At 47.2% G+C, this 16611-nt stretch overlaps 1 protein-coding gene across 1 annotated transcript in view; it reads left to right on the plus strand.

Moving 5' to 3' along the window:
• The window catches only part of RECQL4 (RecQ like helicase 4), a 38611-nt gene that overhangs the window by 12755 nt on the left and 9245 nt on the right, over positions 1–16611 (plus strand). Inside the window, 12 exon segments of the mRNA XM_020995168.2 lie at positions 2432–2572; positions 3001–3776; positions 3937–4036; positions 4267–4393; positions 5956–6093; positions 6551–6682; positions 7776–7868; positions 8331–8467; positions 9490–9573; positions 9905–9995; positions 9998–10092; positions 10294–10476. Coding sequence (XP_020850827.1) covers positions 2432–2572; positions 3001–3776; positions 3937–4036; positions 4267–4393; positions 5956–6093; positions 6551–6682; positions 7776–7868; positions 8331–8467; positions 9490–9573; positions 9905–9995; positions 9998–10092; positions 10294–10476 — 2097 coding nt within the window.

Here is a 16611-nt window from a genome sequence, read left to right on the forward strand (position 1 = left end):
GTTTGGGCATTCTATATTTTTGTAAATTACTATCAATTTAACTTTAGCTCTCTAATGAATTAGTAGAGAATAAAAATGATAAAAATTTCTCTTGTCATCTTTTCCTTTCTCATTTCTTTCTTTATTATGTTGTTAGTGGTTCATCAACATTCTTCATTTCACTTATTTTTCAGGTCGGTTGTTTGCTTCCTTTTAAGTTCTTAGGTCTTTTTATTTTTATTCCTTTGATTGATATAAATTTACCTCTGAGTATTCCCAAAGGTTACTGTTCCTCATTAGGTTTGATATGAAGTAATTTTTTTTTCCTTGTCTAATAAATAGTCTATTTTCTGAATTTACTCCCTGCCCTAACCATTTAAATTAAGAAGGTATTTTTTTCTTTTTGCCCTATAGTCCCCAAAACTGGGATTTGTACAGTTCACTGAGTATGGGATCATTTGTTTGTGAAAGATTCATGTGTACTCACTAGGGAGGAAAATGTATTTCTCCTTTTCCATTTAGCTCTTGCCAGATATCTCTTCCTTCTGTTGAACTCCTCATCCGGTCAGCTCCGTGGCACAAGTAGATAGAGCACTGGGCCTGAGGTCAGGAAGACCTGAGTTCAAATAGGACCTCAGACCCTTACTAGCTGTATGGCCCTGGGCAAGTCACTTAACCTCTATCTGCCTTAACTATAAAATGGGGGTCATAATATCACCTCCCTCCTAGGGTTGTTATGAGGATCAAATGAGATATTAGCAAAGCATTTATCATAATGCCTGATACTACATCATAGGTGCTTAATAAATGCTTGTTTTCTTCCTCCCCTCCTTCTTTCCCCTCTTCCTTCCTTCTTTCCCTCCTTCCTTCCTTCCCTCCCTGAGCTCTGTGCTGGTTTGGGAGTGAGGGCTGTGTTTGAATGAGTTAGGAGGCCCAGCTGGTGACTTTAAGGTGTGTGCTCACCTTGTATTTAGGCACCTAGGTGACACAGGTAAATAAGCCTTCAGCTTTAGAAAAGGTGTGAGTGCTGAGCTGGTAGGGGCAAGGTGAGTAACAAACTTATTCATTTTCTGCCCTGTCTGTGCCCGAGTCCCAGAAGTCTGTGGCCTTTAGTGCAGTCTTGATGCTTTAGCAGGGGCCCAGGTTTGTCCTGGGCTGAACAGCCTTCCAGTAGCTTCCTCCTCTACCCATTCCAGTGCAATCTCCTAGCTAACCTGGGGTTCCATTTTCCTCTCCTGCTGACCCCCGTAATTAACCTCAATCTTCTTGACATTGCTATAGACCTTTCTATTTCACAAAGCACCTTTCCATTCAGGATCTCATTTGCTCCTTCTCACACCACTTTGAGGTATAAATAGGGAGGGTTATCACTGATACTTTAATAGAGTGCACTACAGTCTCATTGTGGGCACACTTTCCTTTGGCACAGATTGCAATCTATCTGTGCCTTTTCATGAAATATGTTTTTGTCTACCCTTCTATAAATCTGCCGTAAAGAATTTACCTAATCGGTGGGAAGTTTCTCTCTAGGGCTTTCAGTATTTTGCAGATACAAGATAGGGCAGGTCAGGCTGTCCATCTGTTTCCAGCTGATCTGTATTCACACTCTCACCTGTCCTTTTGTGCACTCACTACTATGCAGGTCACCGTTGGTGACAGGTTACCACCAGCCTCCATCCAAGCAGCATTGCATGCAGCTCACAACTGAGGGATCTTAAAATAGTTTGCCTATTTTAAATGTGTTGATTGAATTGAACTTTACTAACAAGGAACCTGAAGCCCAGAAAGGTAAAAGGGGACCTTCAAATATGATCCCTTGCTTTCTCTTTTCTTGTGTTTTTTGCTATATCTGAATTCCACATGAGGAATAATAGAATTGCAGAATCTCAGAGTGGGAAGAAGCCTTAGAGGCAGTCTCATCCTTAAGTATGTCAATAGGGAGGGTGAGACGAGTGCCCAAATCTGCTGTTTACGTGCCTTTTCCCCTCTGTAACTCTGGTCCCAGGGAAGGGTTTTGTGACTGCTCAGAGGTGGGGAAAGAGGGGTGGTAATCTTTGGTGAGGTTTTAAGGCATTCTTTGTCGTCATGTGGGGCATAGACCTTGCTTCCCAAATGTAAAGATCCCTCTTTTCAGAATAGACTCACAGGATGTTAGAGCTGGAAAAGACAGTGTTGATTGCATCCAACCACCTTGTTTTACATATGGAGAAACTGAGGCCCAGAGAGAAGGCTCAGTATTTCCCCAGGGACACAGAGCTAATGAGTGACAGAGGCGGGACCTGAACCCAGGTCTTTTCTGACTCTGTACTCTCCACTATCCCCGGGGGCCATTCCACACTGTACTTATTCTCTTTTGGGATGAGAGCCTCCTCTGCAGTTCCACCTCACCGACTCTTTCTCTGTCCACCTTGCCTTGGTTTCAGCCCTGCATTCTTCTGTCTCCTCTTGGCAGGCACCAGGGGTGGACAGCTGGGGTGCACATCTCAACAGGAATGTGACGAAGCCACCACTGCCCACCCAGAGAGCCACCCTCCAGCAACCTTTGCAGTGCTATGGGAGGACGCTCAAGTCTAACCTGAAAGCCACCTTGCAGGTATGTTTTCAGGGCCCCAGGAAGGAAAGAGTCTTAGAACAGCCTACTGTGACTTAAGAGTTCATAGAAAGTGGGAGTGAGGGGCAATCATTGGCCAAAATACCAGGTCAGGGAGAAGGAAGCTATGCTATTTTTCAGGAACTGTGTCTCTGCAGCATACTCCAAACTTTTCACCCACCAAGTTGAGACAGGGTTGTTCTCCCCTGTAGTACACAATTAATACACTGGTGTATCTGGCCTGGTTTCTTTCTTAATGCATCTCTCTGTTCCTGGGTGGGTCTCTCTGAATCTTCTCAGGATGGTAGGGGTGATCATGGCCTAGGTCATGCAGATGGCTGAAAGGGTTGGTGTTGGTGTGATTATGAAATCAAAGGGCTGTTCCTTTTTGGATATGGGAGGGAAACTTAGGTAAGTGCTCCCCTTCACAGGCAGGACCATCCTCAGGCCGGATACCTCGGCTTCCACGCGGACAGCAGCCAAAGAAGTGCCCCTCGCCCAAGTCTCATTTGTCAGTTCCCTCTGCCCCAACAGAAGTCATACCTAGTCCCTGTGAGGGAGACACTGCCATGCTCAAGCCCTCCATACCTCCCTGGGGCTGTGGACCAAGGCCCATTCCCCAGCCTGGAAAAATGAAGCAATTACAACACACCCTGGGCCAGAGGCTGAGCTCCCTGGATCCTGGCTGGTTGCAAAGGTGCCAGGTTGAGGCGAGAGACAAGCTAGGAAAGATAGAACACTCCAGCTTGCCTTCCAGTCCTCTGAGCCCACCAGCGGAGACCCAAAACCCCTGGCCAGAACAGGAAAACAACATAGAGTCCCAGCACCCTGCTGAGACCGACCCGAAATCAGTCCCTAAGGGTGACAGTTTCAGTGATTCTCCTCTGTCTGAGATGCCAGAAACAAGGCTACTCTGTGACAACCTCCCTGGGAAAGAAAAGGCTCCTTCTTTGAGTAAGGTCAGGACATTGCAAAGAAATCCCTCTCGGAAGAGACAAAGGGATGGGAGCCGAGATAGAACCTCAAAGCATCGGAAAACTGGCACTGAGAAGACGAAGCCCAGGGCTGAGCCTGTACCCAAGTCTGATGGGGAGCACAGCAAGGAGTCTGGAAGAGTGGTGGCTCTGGAGGCCCCTGAGGAAGACCTTCTGGGAGAAATGGTTGTGGAGAAGATGGCCAAAACTGTCATCGGGGCCAGAGCCCCCAGGTACTGCCCCCGGGGCAGGGTGGGAAGACAGACTTCAGACTGGTGTCACTGTCTCAGGGCCCAGGGTTCAACAGACAGCAGGGTTTGCTAAGAGTGGTGTAGAACCTGTGTCACACAGGCGGCGGGGCCTCTGGGTCCCTCCCCTTTGGATCTCTTTCAGGACATTCTCCAAGGCCAACGGTAACTTTGTACGTCTCAACTTAAAGAAGAAATGTTATGTTAGGGGCTTTGGTCTGCGGGGTAACCTCCTCCGTAAGCAGGTAAGTGGCCCCTGACCTCTCTGTCTGACCCTGTGTAAGCCACCGACCTCAGCTCAGGCCCACATAGAGAAGCAGATTTCCCACAGAGGCTGGAGATAAAAAGGGTACCAGACCATCTCATGGGAGATCAAGAACCTAGTATGCCCCAAGAATAATTATGCTCCAGAGGCATTGGCCTGATGACAGGCCTGAGCCTCAGATTTACCTCCCTTGTGTCTCCTCGCTGACAGATGTGGAAGAAGAAGTGGCAGATGAAAGGCGAGCAGTTTGGGGGCGGCTGGCCCAGAGATCGGGGGAAAGACTCCTGCTTCAGGTGTGGGGGTGCTGGGCACTGGGCTTCACAGTGCCCTGGAAGAGGTAAGGCCTCACATGCTAACAGGGGGTACCTCTGCCAGGCCTGGTTAAATTCTATTCTAGAATAGCTGTATTACCCACCCCTTTGGGGAAGTCCAAGGGCAGAAGCCCTTTGTGAAGGAAGCCCATGTTCTGGCCCCGCTGAGGCTGGGCAGGGGCAGGACCGTATAATTTAAGGTCCACTTAACAAGTGCTTGTCGAATGCCTGTTCTATAATGGTAATAATTCCCATTTCTGTGGGTAGAGTCTGCTTTTCTTTTCTTTTCTTTTCTTTTTTTAATGTATTTATTTTTAGTTTTCAACATTCACTTTCATAAGATTTTGAGTTTTAAATTTTCTCCCCTTCCCTTTCCTCCCCCCTCCCCAAGACAGCGTGCAGTCTGATAGAGGCTCTACTTACGCATTTATATTAAACATATTTTCACATTGAGACTCTGCTTTTCTTAACATTAGCCTGTGAGGCAGATAGTGCCAGGATTATTTTTCCGTTTTACAAATAAAGCGACCTGAGGTTCAGAGAGATGGCTTGCACAGCTAGTAAATGAGGAACACAGGACTTAAACCCAGGCCTCCTATTTCCGGGTCCATTTTACTTTGGTTGCCATGTTGCCTTCTTATTGTGTTAGTTACTGGGGTAAAAGGGACAAGGACAACAAGCGTCAGACATGATTCCTTCCCTTAGGGGCTTTACAGTCTAGTTCATTCAGGGAACATGAAAGACTAAGGATTAGCACGACTATACACTAGTCTTGGTATGCAGACCTTGTACCAAAGAGAAGGCAGAAAGTAGACCACCTCCCTCTTCCTCTGGCAGTGCCTCCGTGATAGGAACCCCTGCCCCTGTGGCCTATCCTGACCTCTTCCTACCTGGGGAAATTTTCAGGAGGAGGCACAGGCCTTGGTTTGGAGTCATAAGATCAGTTGTCTTCAAAATGGTATCAGTGGCCTGACCCCACGGTGTATGATTAATGAGAAGGTGGGAAGATGAACTGAATCTTGCCCTCGCTGCCGCAGTCAGCGTTTCTCATACAGTCACACCTGTCCTTCACCTGTTATATGTGCACACACGTACACACACACACACACACACACACACACACACACACACACACGCACATCTTCTAAATCCTTCCCATACCTGCCTGGGCAGTTACAACCTACCTGCTCGTCCAGGCCCTCATAATAGCAGCTGCATGGGCACACTAGGATCATTTCTGCCCTCATGCCATCCTGCCTGCCCACCTTCTCTCCCACCTCACCTCGTGGCTGTGGCAGGTGCCTCAAGAGGGCAGGCTTTGCCTTTGGGGACAGTGACCGTGAGTAAAGGCCCCGTGCCCTTCTGCCCCCATTTCTGTTTTGGGCAGAACAGAGTAAATTGTACAATATACATGTGTCTCATTTGTAAATATAAGCATATTGAGGGTTTCTGCTCAAAATATTTCTTATTGATAGGGGTGCACAATCAAAAAAGTTTGGAGGTTATAGTGTTAGAGGATGAGGGTGGGGGTGGGAGGGAGCCTGAGGGAAGGTGAGGGAAATGCTGCAGATAGTTCCTTCCCCCCCAGCTCTCACCTCTCACCAGCCTCCCAAGGAGGGGGACAGTAAGGCCGCTGAAAAGCAGGAGGAGAATGAGGAAGAGCTTCCCCTTCCCACACTGGAGGAGGTGGCACAGAGAGTCAGTACTACCTCCTGCAAGGTCCCTGGTGAGCTGTTTGTGGTACCTGGAGCTGGGCGGGCAGGGCAGGGGTGGGGGTGGAGACAGAACGGAAGAGGCTTCAAAAGCAACATTCACATGGTGAGCAGAGAGGCCTGTGCCTCCTTCCTCCCTACTCTGTGAGGGATCCAGGGTTGTGGGGATCCATTGGCCAGAGGTGGGAACTTCTGTGCTCATTCCCTGCCCTTTGACCTGGCCTTTCTCTAAGGGGACATTCCAAGCTATGAGGGCTCTCAGCCTAAGGGGGGGAGTGGGAGAGGGTGTCCTCTCTTAATGATCCCTCCCTCCATGGGATATACTGGGCTCTGGGGATTGTAGGCAGGGTCTGCTCTGTGTCTGTGCTCTTTCCTTAAAAGGATAACCGTGGCTTTTGGTGTCAGCTTGCAGCCCAAAGATGGCTTTTTCGGTGTTTGAAGGGGTCTTTCTCGTCCTTTCCTTTATCCCAGGGAGTGATGAGTGGAGCAAGCAGTCTCAGCCTGAACAGCTGGTACCTCCAAGGTGGCCAGTGTACGAACCTCCCATTCTTCCCCCTGCTGTGGAGCCACTGTATGGCTTGGGGCCCTCCGGGCAAGTGGCAGGTGAGATGTGTAGAGCTCCTGGGACACAGAGTAGAACAGATGTGATGTTTTCTGTGCATCTGCAGGGGCCGTGGGGCCACAAGCCTGGGATAGCGGGCTGCATTCCATCTAGGGCCTCTGGCTAGCATTGTACACTTACAAGAGGCCACTAGGTGGTGCCATGGATTGCGTGCTCTACATTCAAATGTAGACACTTTGTAGCTCTGTGACTCTAGGCTTAATTACCACTAGATCAAATAGAAAATTGTCTGGATTTAAAAGCTTCTCACAAACTAGTCCCAGCCTACCTTTCCAGCCTTCTTACACATGATTGCCCTCCATTGCCCTCTTGTCCAGCCACGCTGGCCTTGTTCTCCCCCCCTCCCCCACAACATTCCATCTCATGTCTCCATGCCTGTGTACTGCCCCCACACCAGGAACACTTTCACCCTCCCCTTGTGTCTTTGAATCTATTTCCTATAAGAGGCTCAACTCAAGTGGCCCCTTCTGCCAGAAGCCCTTCCTGGGACCCAGCAGCTAGTGCTTTCCCCTCAAAGGGTACTAGGTGTCTGTTCAGTGCTCTTTTTGTTTATCTGTGTGTGTGCATTGTCGACCTTTCTAGAATGTAAGCTTCTGAGGGCAGGAACTCTTTTTCTTCTCTCTTTATATTCTCAACACCTGGCGCAGGGCCTCCCCTATAGTAAGGACTTAATAAATGTTTGTTGACTGAACTACTCTGAAGGCCATGCATGGACCTGACCTGGTTTTGCCTTCTTGTATGCAGAGGCAGCTAGGTGGCATGGTGGATAGAGGGCTAGGCCTAGAGTCCAGAAGACATGAGTTCAAATCCAGCCTCAGACACTTTCTAATTGTGTCACCCTGGCCAAGTCACTTAACCTCATTTGCCTTAGTTTTCTCTACTATAAAAAGGGGATAACAGCAGCAGGTATCTCACAGGACTGTCGTGAGGATCAAATGAGATAATATTTGTAAAGCACTTAGCACAGTGCCTGGCACATAGTGGGGGTTGTGTAAATCTCTTCTTCCCCTAGAGGGCAAGGGTGCTTTGCCAGGTTTAAATCTCTGAGCTCTGCTGATATTGCATTTCTTGCAGAGACCCCATCAGAGGTGTTCAAGACTCTGACCCAGTTTGGTCACCGCGCCTTCCGCCCTGGCCAAGAGGCTGCCATCATGCGGATTCTCTCTGGTGAGCACTTCTCAACAGGACAGTCTCCGTGGCACCAGGCAACCCCTTCCTTGGAACCAGAGAGCTCCAGAGCTGAGACAGGCCCACAGGCTCCTATCCCTCTAGAAACATATCCTTCAGTTTTACTGACCAAGGAGGGCATTGGGACTGGGTCCTATCCCTGATCCCTCATTCTGCTGCTTTCTCCACAAACACAGAGGCCTGAGGGATGAATTGGGATGAGGCAGCCGTGAACCCTCAAGGAAGCTCCCTAGGCCTAGCTGGCTTGTCCAGTTTATGAATCTGAAAAGGGCCATGCCCCAAGCTGGCACCGAGGGACCCTAAAAACAAGACATGGTCTCAGCCGTGACTTATTTGTGGTGGGGCATTAGAGATAATTGGGTGTGGCTGCTCAGTGGGAGAGGTGCCTGGGTCTGCTGCTTCCCTTTCTCTCAGGAGATGGGTTCTTGTGGTGTCTCCCAGGCCTGTCCACCCTGGTAGTGCTGCCCACTGGCATGGGGAAGTCCCTGTGCTATCAGCTCCCAGCCTTCCTCTATGCCCAACACAGCTGCTGCATTACACTGGTTGTGTCGCCCCTCGTGTCGCTCATGGATGATCAGGTGAGCCACAAGCACTAAATTGTTCATCCCTGGGGTGGGAGGACCCCAGAGCCAGACACTACAGACACACACACACACACACACACACACACACACACACTCACGCTTGTATTTGTGTCCTTAAGGGGTCGCCCAGAGGGCTTCAGGGCCCAAGAAGCTTCTTTGTTCTTTAACTCCTGGTACTTCTCTCTGCTCCCTGCCCAGTCCTGATTCTTGTGGCCCCCAAAGCTCTTACTCCTGGAAGCTCTGGCTGCAGGCACCCTGCAGAGCTGCCACTGAACAAAGGTAGTCTCCAAAGAGACTAGCAGTCTCTCCACTTGGCCGACAAACCACCTACTTCTTGGAATCTTCCTCCTTTGTCCCTAGACGCCGTGCCGGGGTTCTCCTCTGTCTGACAACCTCTTGTGCAGCTCTTCTTTTACATGCTGTCCATTAACTGTGGATGTCACAGAGGATTCAACCATAGGTCCTCCCTTCTGGGGAGCACATCTCAAGGAGTTGGTGCTATTCCCACGGTTCCCCGGATCTGGCCAGTCTATGTCCCTCACTGGCTTTAAAAGCTAGCTCAAGGCCCATCCTTTACAAGAAGCCTCTCCTGACTCCTGCTTCTCTATCTGTGTACCCCTAGTGCGGAGGGCCTCCACTTGTCATTTTTTCATCACTCACGTCCACACATTTCTCTGTGTGTAAGCATGTGTATGCACATACCCTCCTGTCTGCCTCACCAGATAGCAAGCTTCTTGGGCAGGGAATGTGCCTTTATTTCCTTTCCTTCCCCATCATGGCCCAGAACAAGGCTGGGAAGCATCAAGTCACTGAAGTGTTTCACCATCCGGAGTCTTTGGGCATCTTATGTTAGCATCCGTGGCCTAAGTCTTGGCCAGGAGTTCTGAGCAAAGCACTGAACTGTACAAGACCAGGAACTTTTGGCTCTGCCCCTGCTTCTCTGGGTTTCCCTAGGGTAGGAGTGAAGCAGGCTCCTCACTGGACTCTATGCCAGTGAGAGCTTGTGAAACCAACAGGTATCAGGACTCCCCAGGGGGCTGAAAGCTGTCTGTGTGCACTCCAACATGACCAGGAAGCAAAGGGAGACAGCCATGGAGAAGGTCAGTAATCTGGGAGGTGGAAAAAGAAGGTGTTTCAGCCTTCCACCCCAAGGAGACCTTGCCTGAGGCTCTTCGCAGGCTGCTGCCTACCTTCCCAGGTGGCCCCAGACCAAACCTGGCCAAAGATGGAAGCCCTGGGAGTTGTTGGCTCCACAGCTCGCATCCAGGTCCCTAAACCCTGCAGACTGTGCAGCCTCTGCCCCACTCAGGCTCTAAAGTCCTACCTGGGAAGGCTGGCCTTATTGGGGGAGTACTGTGGGAGAAAAAGCATGCAGTAAATGTCTGTCTGTCTGTCTGTCTGATTGACTGACCAGGATGGGGCCCCTTGCAGGTGATGACTGGCAAAGTGCAGGTGCTGCTGTTGTCCCCGGAGGCAGTGGTTGGGGCTGGGGCCGGAGGCTTCAGCTGCCTCCCACCTGCAGCCAGCTGCCCCCCGTGGCCTTTGCCTGCATTGATGAGGCTCACTGCCTCTCCCAGTGGTCCCACAATTTCCGGCCCTGCTATCTCCGGCTTTGTAAGGTGAGGCCCTGTGCAGTAGTGGGTGGAGGGTGAAAGAGACAACTAGAAGGGAGGGGGTGTGGAATTACAAGGAAAAATCGAGGTTTCCCCCTGAGAAGCTAATACAGAGACATGACCCTACAACCCATGGTTGGGCTCTTTGAAGATAGGGTTAGAATTATTCAGCTTACCTCCGGATCTTGGCCAACTTTCCTTTGTCAGGTGTTGCGAGAGCGTTTGGGTGTGCATTGTTTCCTGGGCCTCACAGCCACTGCCACCCGCACCACTGCCAAGGATGTGGGCCAGCACCTGGGAATCCCAGAGGAAGCCATCTTTGGGACACACTTGGCCACCATCCCCCCGAATCTACACCTCTCAGTCTCCCTGGATAGAGACAAGGACCAGGTAGGATCCTACCCTACCTCTCGTGAAGGCAAAAGACAGGGTTAGCCTGGCTAGAGTTGGTTCCCTAATCCAGGCTGTGAGGAAACCTGTTGTTCCAGTGGGAAAGGAGCTGGAACAGAAATCCCAGGGCCTGACTAGAGTTTGCTATTACTTTTTTTTTTTTACACTTAATAGTATTTTATTTTTTCCAGTTACATGTAAAGGCAGTTTTCAACATTCATTTTTATAAGATTTTAAGTTCCAAGTTTTTCTCCCTCCCTCCCTTCTCCCCATCCCGACAGCAAGTAATCTGATATAGGTTATACATGTACAATCACGTTAAACATATTTCCACATCAATCATGTTGTGAAAGAAGAGTCACAACAAAAAGGAAAAACCATGAGAAAGAAAAAAGAGAGAGAAAATAATATGCTTCGATCTGTATTCAGACTCCATTGTTCTTTCTCTGAATGTGGTTAGCATTTTCCATCATAAGTCTTATGGAATTGTCTTGGATCATTGCATTGCTGACAAGAGCTAAGTCTATCATAGTTGATCACCATTCAGTGTTGCTGTTACTGTGTGCAGTGTTCTCCTGGTTCTGCTCACTTCACTTAATCAGTTCATATAAGTCTTTCCAGGTTTTTCTGAATTCTGCTTCCTCATTGTTTCTTATAGCACAGTAGTATTCCATTACATTCATATACCACAGCCTGTTCTGCCATTCTCCAATTGATGGGCATCCCCTCCATTTCCAGTTCTTTGCTACCACAAAAAGTTGCTTTTAGTTCTAACTCATCTTGACAACATCCCAAAAGCTGGTTGTGGGAGGCCCCTTCCAGCTCTAACACTCTCTGCACTTGTGCCAACATAAAATTCCTAACATCTGTGAATGATGGGTTATCTCTTCATTTATTTCTCCTCTAAAAACCAAGGGAGTTGCTCAACCCCACACAATAACTATCATTCCTGCAATGCTTTACAGTTTAAAGAGCTCTTTCCTCACAGCAAGCCCGCCAGTCAAGTAGTGTTATCACCATCTTATCCTATGTTTTTAAAATAAAAAAATTTTTGTTCTTTTATTTTTGTCTTATTTTTATTGATGTCTTTTGTTTTTATATCACATTTGTTTCAAAACATATTTCTCCTCCTTCCCTACACAGCAAGTCACCCCTTGTATCAGAGATTTTAAAAGAAAGAGAAAACACAGTTCAGCAAAACTAGCCAGTACATCAGCCCTGTGTGCAATGTTCTGGACCCATAGTCCCCCCACTTGTGCAATTACAGGAGGGAAATGCATTTTTCTCAATTGTCTTCCAGGGCCAAGGCTGATTGTTCTAATTCCACAGTGTTCTGTCTTTTTCTGTCTATTTTTCTTTCTATTTGCACCACTGTCATCATTGTGCATATTGTCTGCTTATTTCTTATTTCACTTTTTTTCTTTTTCTTTTTTTCTTATTTCACTTTGCACCAGTTCACCTAAGTCCTCCTTGCTTCCCTAAATTGTTCATATTCATTTCTTAGGACACAGCAATAACATACATTTTGTTTGTTTAGCCATTCATTCCCCAGTGGCCACCTACTTTATTTCCAACTCTTTGCTACCACAAAAAAGGCTGCTGTGAATTTTTTGATATATGTGGGACCTCCTTGGGGTGTATGCTTAGCAGTGGAACCATCCCCATTTCAAAAATGATATAGAAAAAAAGGGATATAGACGCTCAGAGAGGAACTAACCTCCCCAATGTCACATGACTAGTATCTTGACTCCAGAACCTTTTTTTTTTTTTAACCATGCAGCACACTAGCTCTCCATAATGATCCTTTGTTCTTACTAAACCTAATCTGTGGAGCTCAGCTCCCTGCCTTCACTGAGAAAGAGCTTCTCTGGTTATTGATTAGGCATGATCAGTTTTGTGATCAAAATACCTCTAGAATCTTATCCCTATTGCTTCTGGTACTGGCAAATGAAACTTTTAAGACTGGCCATTTTTCCAGCAAATGACATTTCTCTGCCTTGCCCACGGTCAGGAATTTTTCAAATCCAGCTCCCAAAACAGTGATCACAAGAATTAGAAATCCAAGCACTCACAGCTACTGCATTCTTATATTTGTCCAAAGAACAGATTGGCCATGAGCTACAATCCACTCATCCACAGGCATCTCTGTCATTCACAAGGAAGCACTGTTCAAGGCATATTCCTGGCTTCCCCTGCTTGTTTCTGGACAGGAGAAACAACTTGGCAGGCATCCTTTTGAAACCACTCTTCCGTCTTCAGCTTTTCACAGGCTCCATCCAGTTTCTCCACTTCTGGCAAATGCTTCCAAATCTTGGGTAGCCTACCAACCTCCCTGAAGTGTAACACTGTGTACTGACTGGGGTGGATTAAGTGGGGGATGGAGTGTTCTGCTTGAGTGAGGAAGCCCCTCCTCCAGGCAGGTCCTAGGTCATGTTCCTTGATGGATGCTCTTCCTGGTTGGGGATGATCCACTAATTGGTCAACTAACCAGCACTTATTAAGCACTTACAATGTGCCATGCACCATGATAAACACTACAGGTAACAGGGACAAAAATGTGCTAGATGCTGGTATATAAGGATCAAAAAATTAAGCATTGTCTTCTCTCAGGGAGCTTATATTCTGAGGAGGCAACATATACATATCCAAGGCTTCATGTTGACTGCTACTTGAGTCAAGTCTGAAGGAACTGAGACATTCTCTGAAATAGAGATGGGAAGGAGTGGCATTCTGGGAGTGTGGGATGGCTAGCACAAAGGCATGGAGAAGGGAGATGGGAGATGGGATGTCATGTGTGAAGAGAGAAAAACAATTTGACTAGATCTCAGAATGTAGAAGTGTGAATGTGTGAAGCTCAAAAAATGGGTTGGGGCCAGGTTGTAAAGGACTTTAAATGAAAAGCAGAGGAATTTCTATTTCATGCTGAAGGCAATGAGTTTATTGAATTAGGAGATTAACATGGTTAGGTCTGTGTTTAAGTAAAAATCTCTTTGGCAGCTGTGGAGGATGGATTGGAGTGGGAAGAGGCTGGAGGCAAAGAGATCAATTAGGAGACCATTGCAGTGGTGGAAAAGGGATGAGGGCCTGAACTAAGGTGGTGGCTATGTGAATAAGAGAAATGGTTGGATGCAAGAGATGGTGTGGAGATAGAAATAGTAAGATCTGAGAACCAAAGTTACAAGGCTGGGATGATGGGAGCTTGGTGGAGCCCTTAAGAGAAGTTTGCAAGAGGATTGGTTTTAGGGGGAAAGAAAATGAGTTTATTTTGAACATGTTAAGTTTAAGATGCCTATAGGATGGCCAGTACGAAATGTCTAACAGGCAGTTATTGATGCAGGCCTGGGACTCTGGAGAGAGTACTGGAAGTCATCTGTGTAGGGATGGGAGTTAAACCCATGAGAGTTCTGGTTGAGATGAGATAGTGAAGAGAGAATCTAGAGAGAGAGGAGTAGATAATCCAGGACAGAGCTTGGGGTGTGATATAGATGATGAGCCAGCAGAGGAGATGAGGATAGAATGGTCAGACAGGTTAGATGAGAAACAGGAGAACAGTGGCACCCAAAGAGGATATCCAGGAGGAGATGGCTGTTAACAATATCAAATAAATAAAGATATAGAAGTATGAAAACTGGGACCAAATCCTCTGCTTTGGCAATTAAGAGATGCCTGGTGGCTTTGGAGAGAGCAGTTTCATTCCAGTGATGAGGTTGGAAGTCATATTGCAAAGGGATAAGGAGAAGAGTGAGAGGAGAGATGGAGCCAAGATGGCGGAGTTAATGCAGGGACTTGCCTGAGCTCTCCCTCAATCCCCTCCAAATACCTTTAAAAATGAACTCTAAACAAATTCTAGAGCAGCAGAACCCACAAAAAGATGGAATGAAACAGATTTCCAACCCAAGACAACTTGGAAGGTCAGCAGGAAAGGTCTGTTCTACCAGGTTGAGAGAGGAGCTCAGTCCAGTACAGGCCGCACCAGCACAGCCCCGGCCCCACCAGGAGCAGTCCTTGGGAGTGATTGAAGTGGCAGTGGCAGTAGGTACTTTAGGGGCTCTCAGGCCACAGACAGTAAAGGGGTCAAACAACTGCTCAGAAAGAGATTACAGGGGTCTCTTTGCTAGCCCTGAGGCAGGACTCTGTTGCTTTGCCCATACACGGATCCAGCTCCCAGTCCTGGGTGGCAGTCTCGGGGTGAGGGGGAGCACTAGCATAGCAGAGGGTCCCACTGCCTTGGAATGGGTGACCCTCCAGTACCCTCTTCTCAGTCCCAGGGCAGAAAAGAGTGCTTGTGGCTGCTCACAGATCAGAGCACAGGCCAGGAGAAGAACAAACACCTCTCCTTAGATCATACCACCTTGGAAGAACTGAAAACTTACAGATCGTAGAAGATCTCTGAAAATGAGTTACACAAAAACCCCTGAAGCTTGAAACAGTGTGCCCTCCACCGTAGAAGACAGAGCCCTACTTTAACAAAGAATTCCAAGTTAAGTAATAGGCTGGGAAAATGAGCAAACAACAGAAAAAAACTCTGACTACAGAAACTTACTTTGGTGACAAGGAAGATCAAAACACATACTCAGAACTCAACAAAGTCAAAGCTCCTATATCCAGAGCCTCCAAGAAAAATAGGAATTGGTCTCAGGTCATGGAAGAGCTCAAAAAGGATTTTGAAAGTCAAATAAGACAGGTAAAGGAAAAATTGGGAAGAGATATGAGAGTGATGCAAGAAAATCATGAAAAATGAGTCAGCAGCTTGGTAAAGGAGACCTAAAAAATGCTAAAGAAAATAACACCTTAAAAAACATACTAGGCCAAATGGTGGAAGAGTTCCAAAAAGCCGATGAAGAGAGTATTGGGTTAATGGTTGAGATGGGCAAGGGAGGAAAGTAAAATTTCAGCAGGGATAATAGCATAATAAATATTAACTTTTGCTGAGCCTTCCCTGAAAGTCCCCAGTGCTTTCTCTATACCCTGGGAAAAGTTCTAATTTTCTAAGTGTCTCCCTCATTACCTTCGTACATCCAGATGTTCAGCTGTTCCTTGTCATTAAGTGTTCTTGTTTTCAGGCCTTGGCTACCATAGAAAGTGCCGTTATTCTTTTCAGTACATGAGACCGTTCTGTTTTTTATTTCCGTGGTAGTGAGATTCCCAGGTTCCTCATTAAATTCTTAATGGCACTTTGTTCCTTGCATCATGATTTGTGTGCTAGTCCTTCCTCCTATTAGATTGTAATCTTCTTGAACAAGGTCTGTATTGTATCTGCCTTTGTATTCCCAGGACTTACTTACCAAAGTGTCCTACACACAGGATGAACTTAATAAAATTAGGCTGCAAGAATGAGTGGGACTTACCATGAATACTTTCTTCATCTTAGGATAGAAAGGCTCTTCTAAGAAGGAGGTCTTAAGGTCCAAAAATTTGACCAAAGTGTACTCCTTGGGGCTTCATGTTAACCACAGCTTTGGGAAAGGGGCCCACTTTATTTGGACAATGATTATTGGTTAACCGGCTGAAAATTCCTTTCATTCTTAGATTGGGAAATATCCAGGGAATGATCTGTACTCTCTCTTTCTCTCTTCCAGGATCTTGGGTGCATGTGTTCTTCCTAAGTCTGGCCTCCATCACCCAGGAGCACTTTCCCACCTTTAGATGCCCCCATACTCCCTCCCCACCAGTGGCTCACTATCCATGCGGGTCACCCATCCCTACCTGATGGCTCCTCCACTTTTTCAGCCTCCACCAACAGTAGCAGCCTTATGACCCCATTTGGCATATTCTCTTTGGCTTATGGGATTGAATTTCCTTCAGTTTACAATCAGAGCCTCCCATCCTAGCTTTACTTAGTTTGTGCCAGTCTTTCTAAGAAAGAGTTAAGGGAGAAGCCTCCTGAGTGTAAGAATTTCTGGTATCATTCTCTGTAGAATCTTTGTAACGTTTTTTTATTGAAGTGAGGAAGCCTAGGTTTGGGGCTCTGTTCTGTGACTACAACTTCATTCTTCCAAACTCTGGCTTTCTTGTCTATAAAGCTGAGGTAACAGTACTTACACTAGCTACCAAACTGGGTGGTGGGGAGGCAAGTGTTTTGCAGACTCCAAAGCATCCTGTGAATATGAGCTGTTCTGCTTAAGAGAACACAGG

The sequence above is a fragment of the Phascolarctos cinereus genome, unplaced genomic scaffold, assembly GCF_003287225.1.
Source record: "Phascolarctos cinereus isolate Bilbo 61053 unplaced genomic scaffold, phaCin_HiC Scaffold_4;HRSCAF=312, whole genome shotgun sequence".
Lineage (NCBI taxonomy): Eukaryota > Metazoa > Chordata > Mammalia > Diprotodontia > Phascolarctidae > Phascolarctos > Phascolarctos cinereus.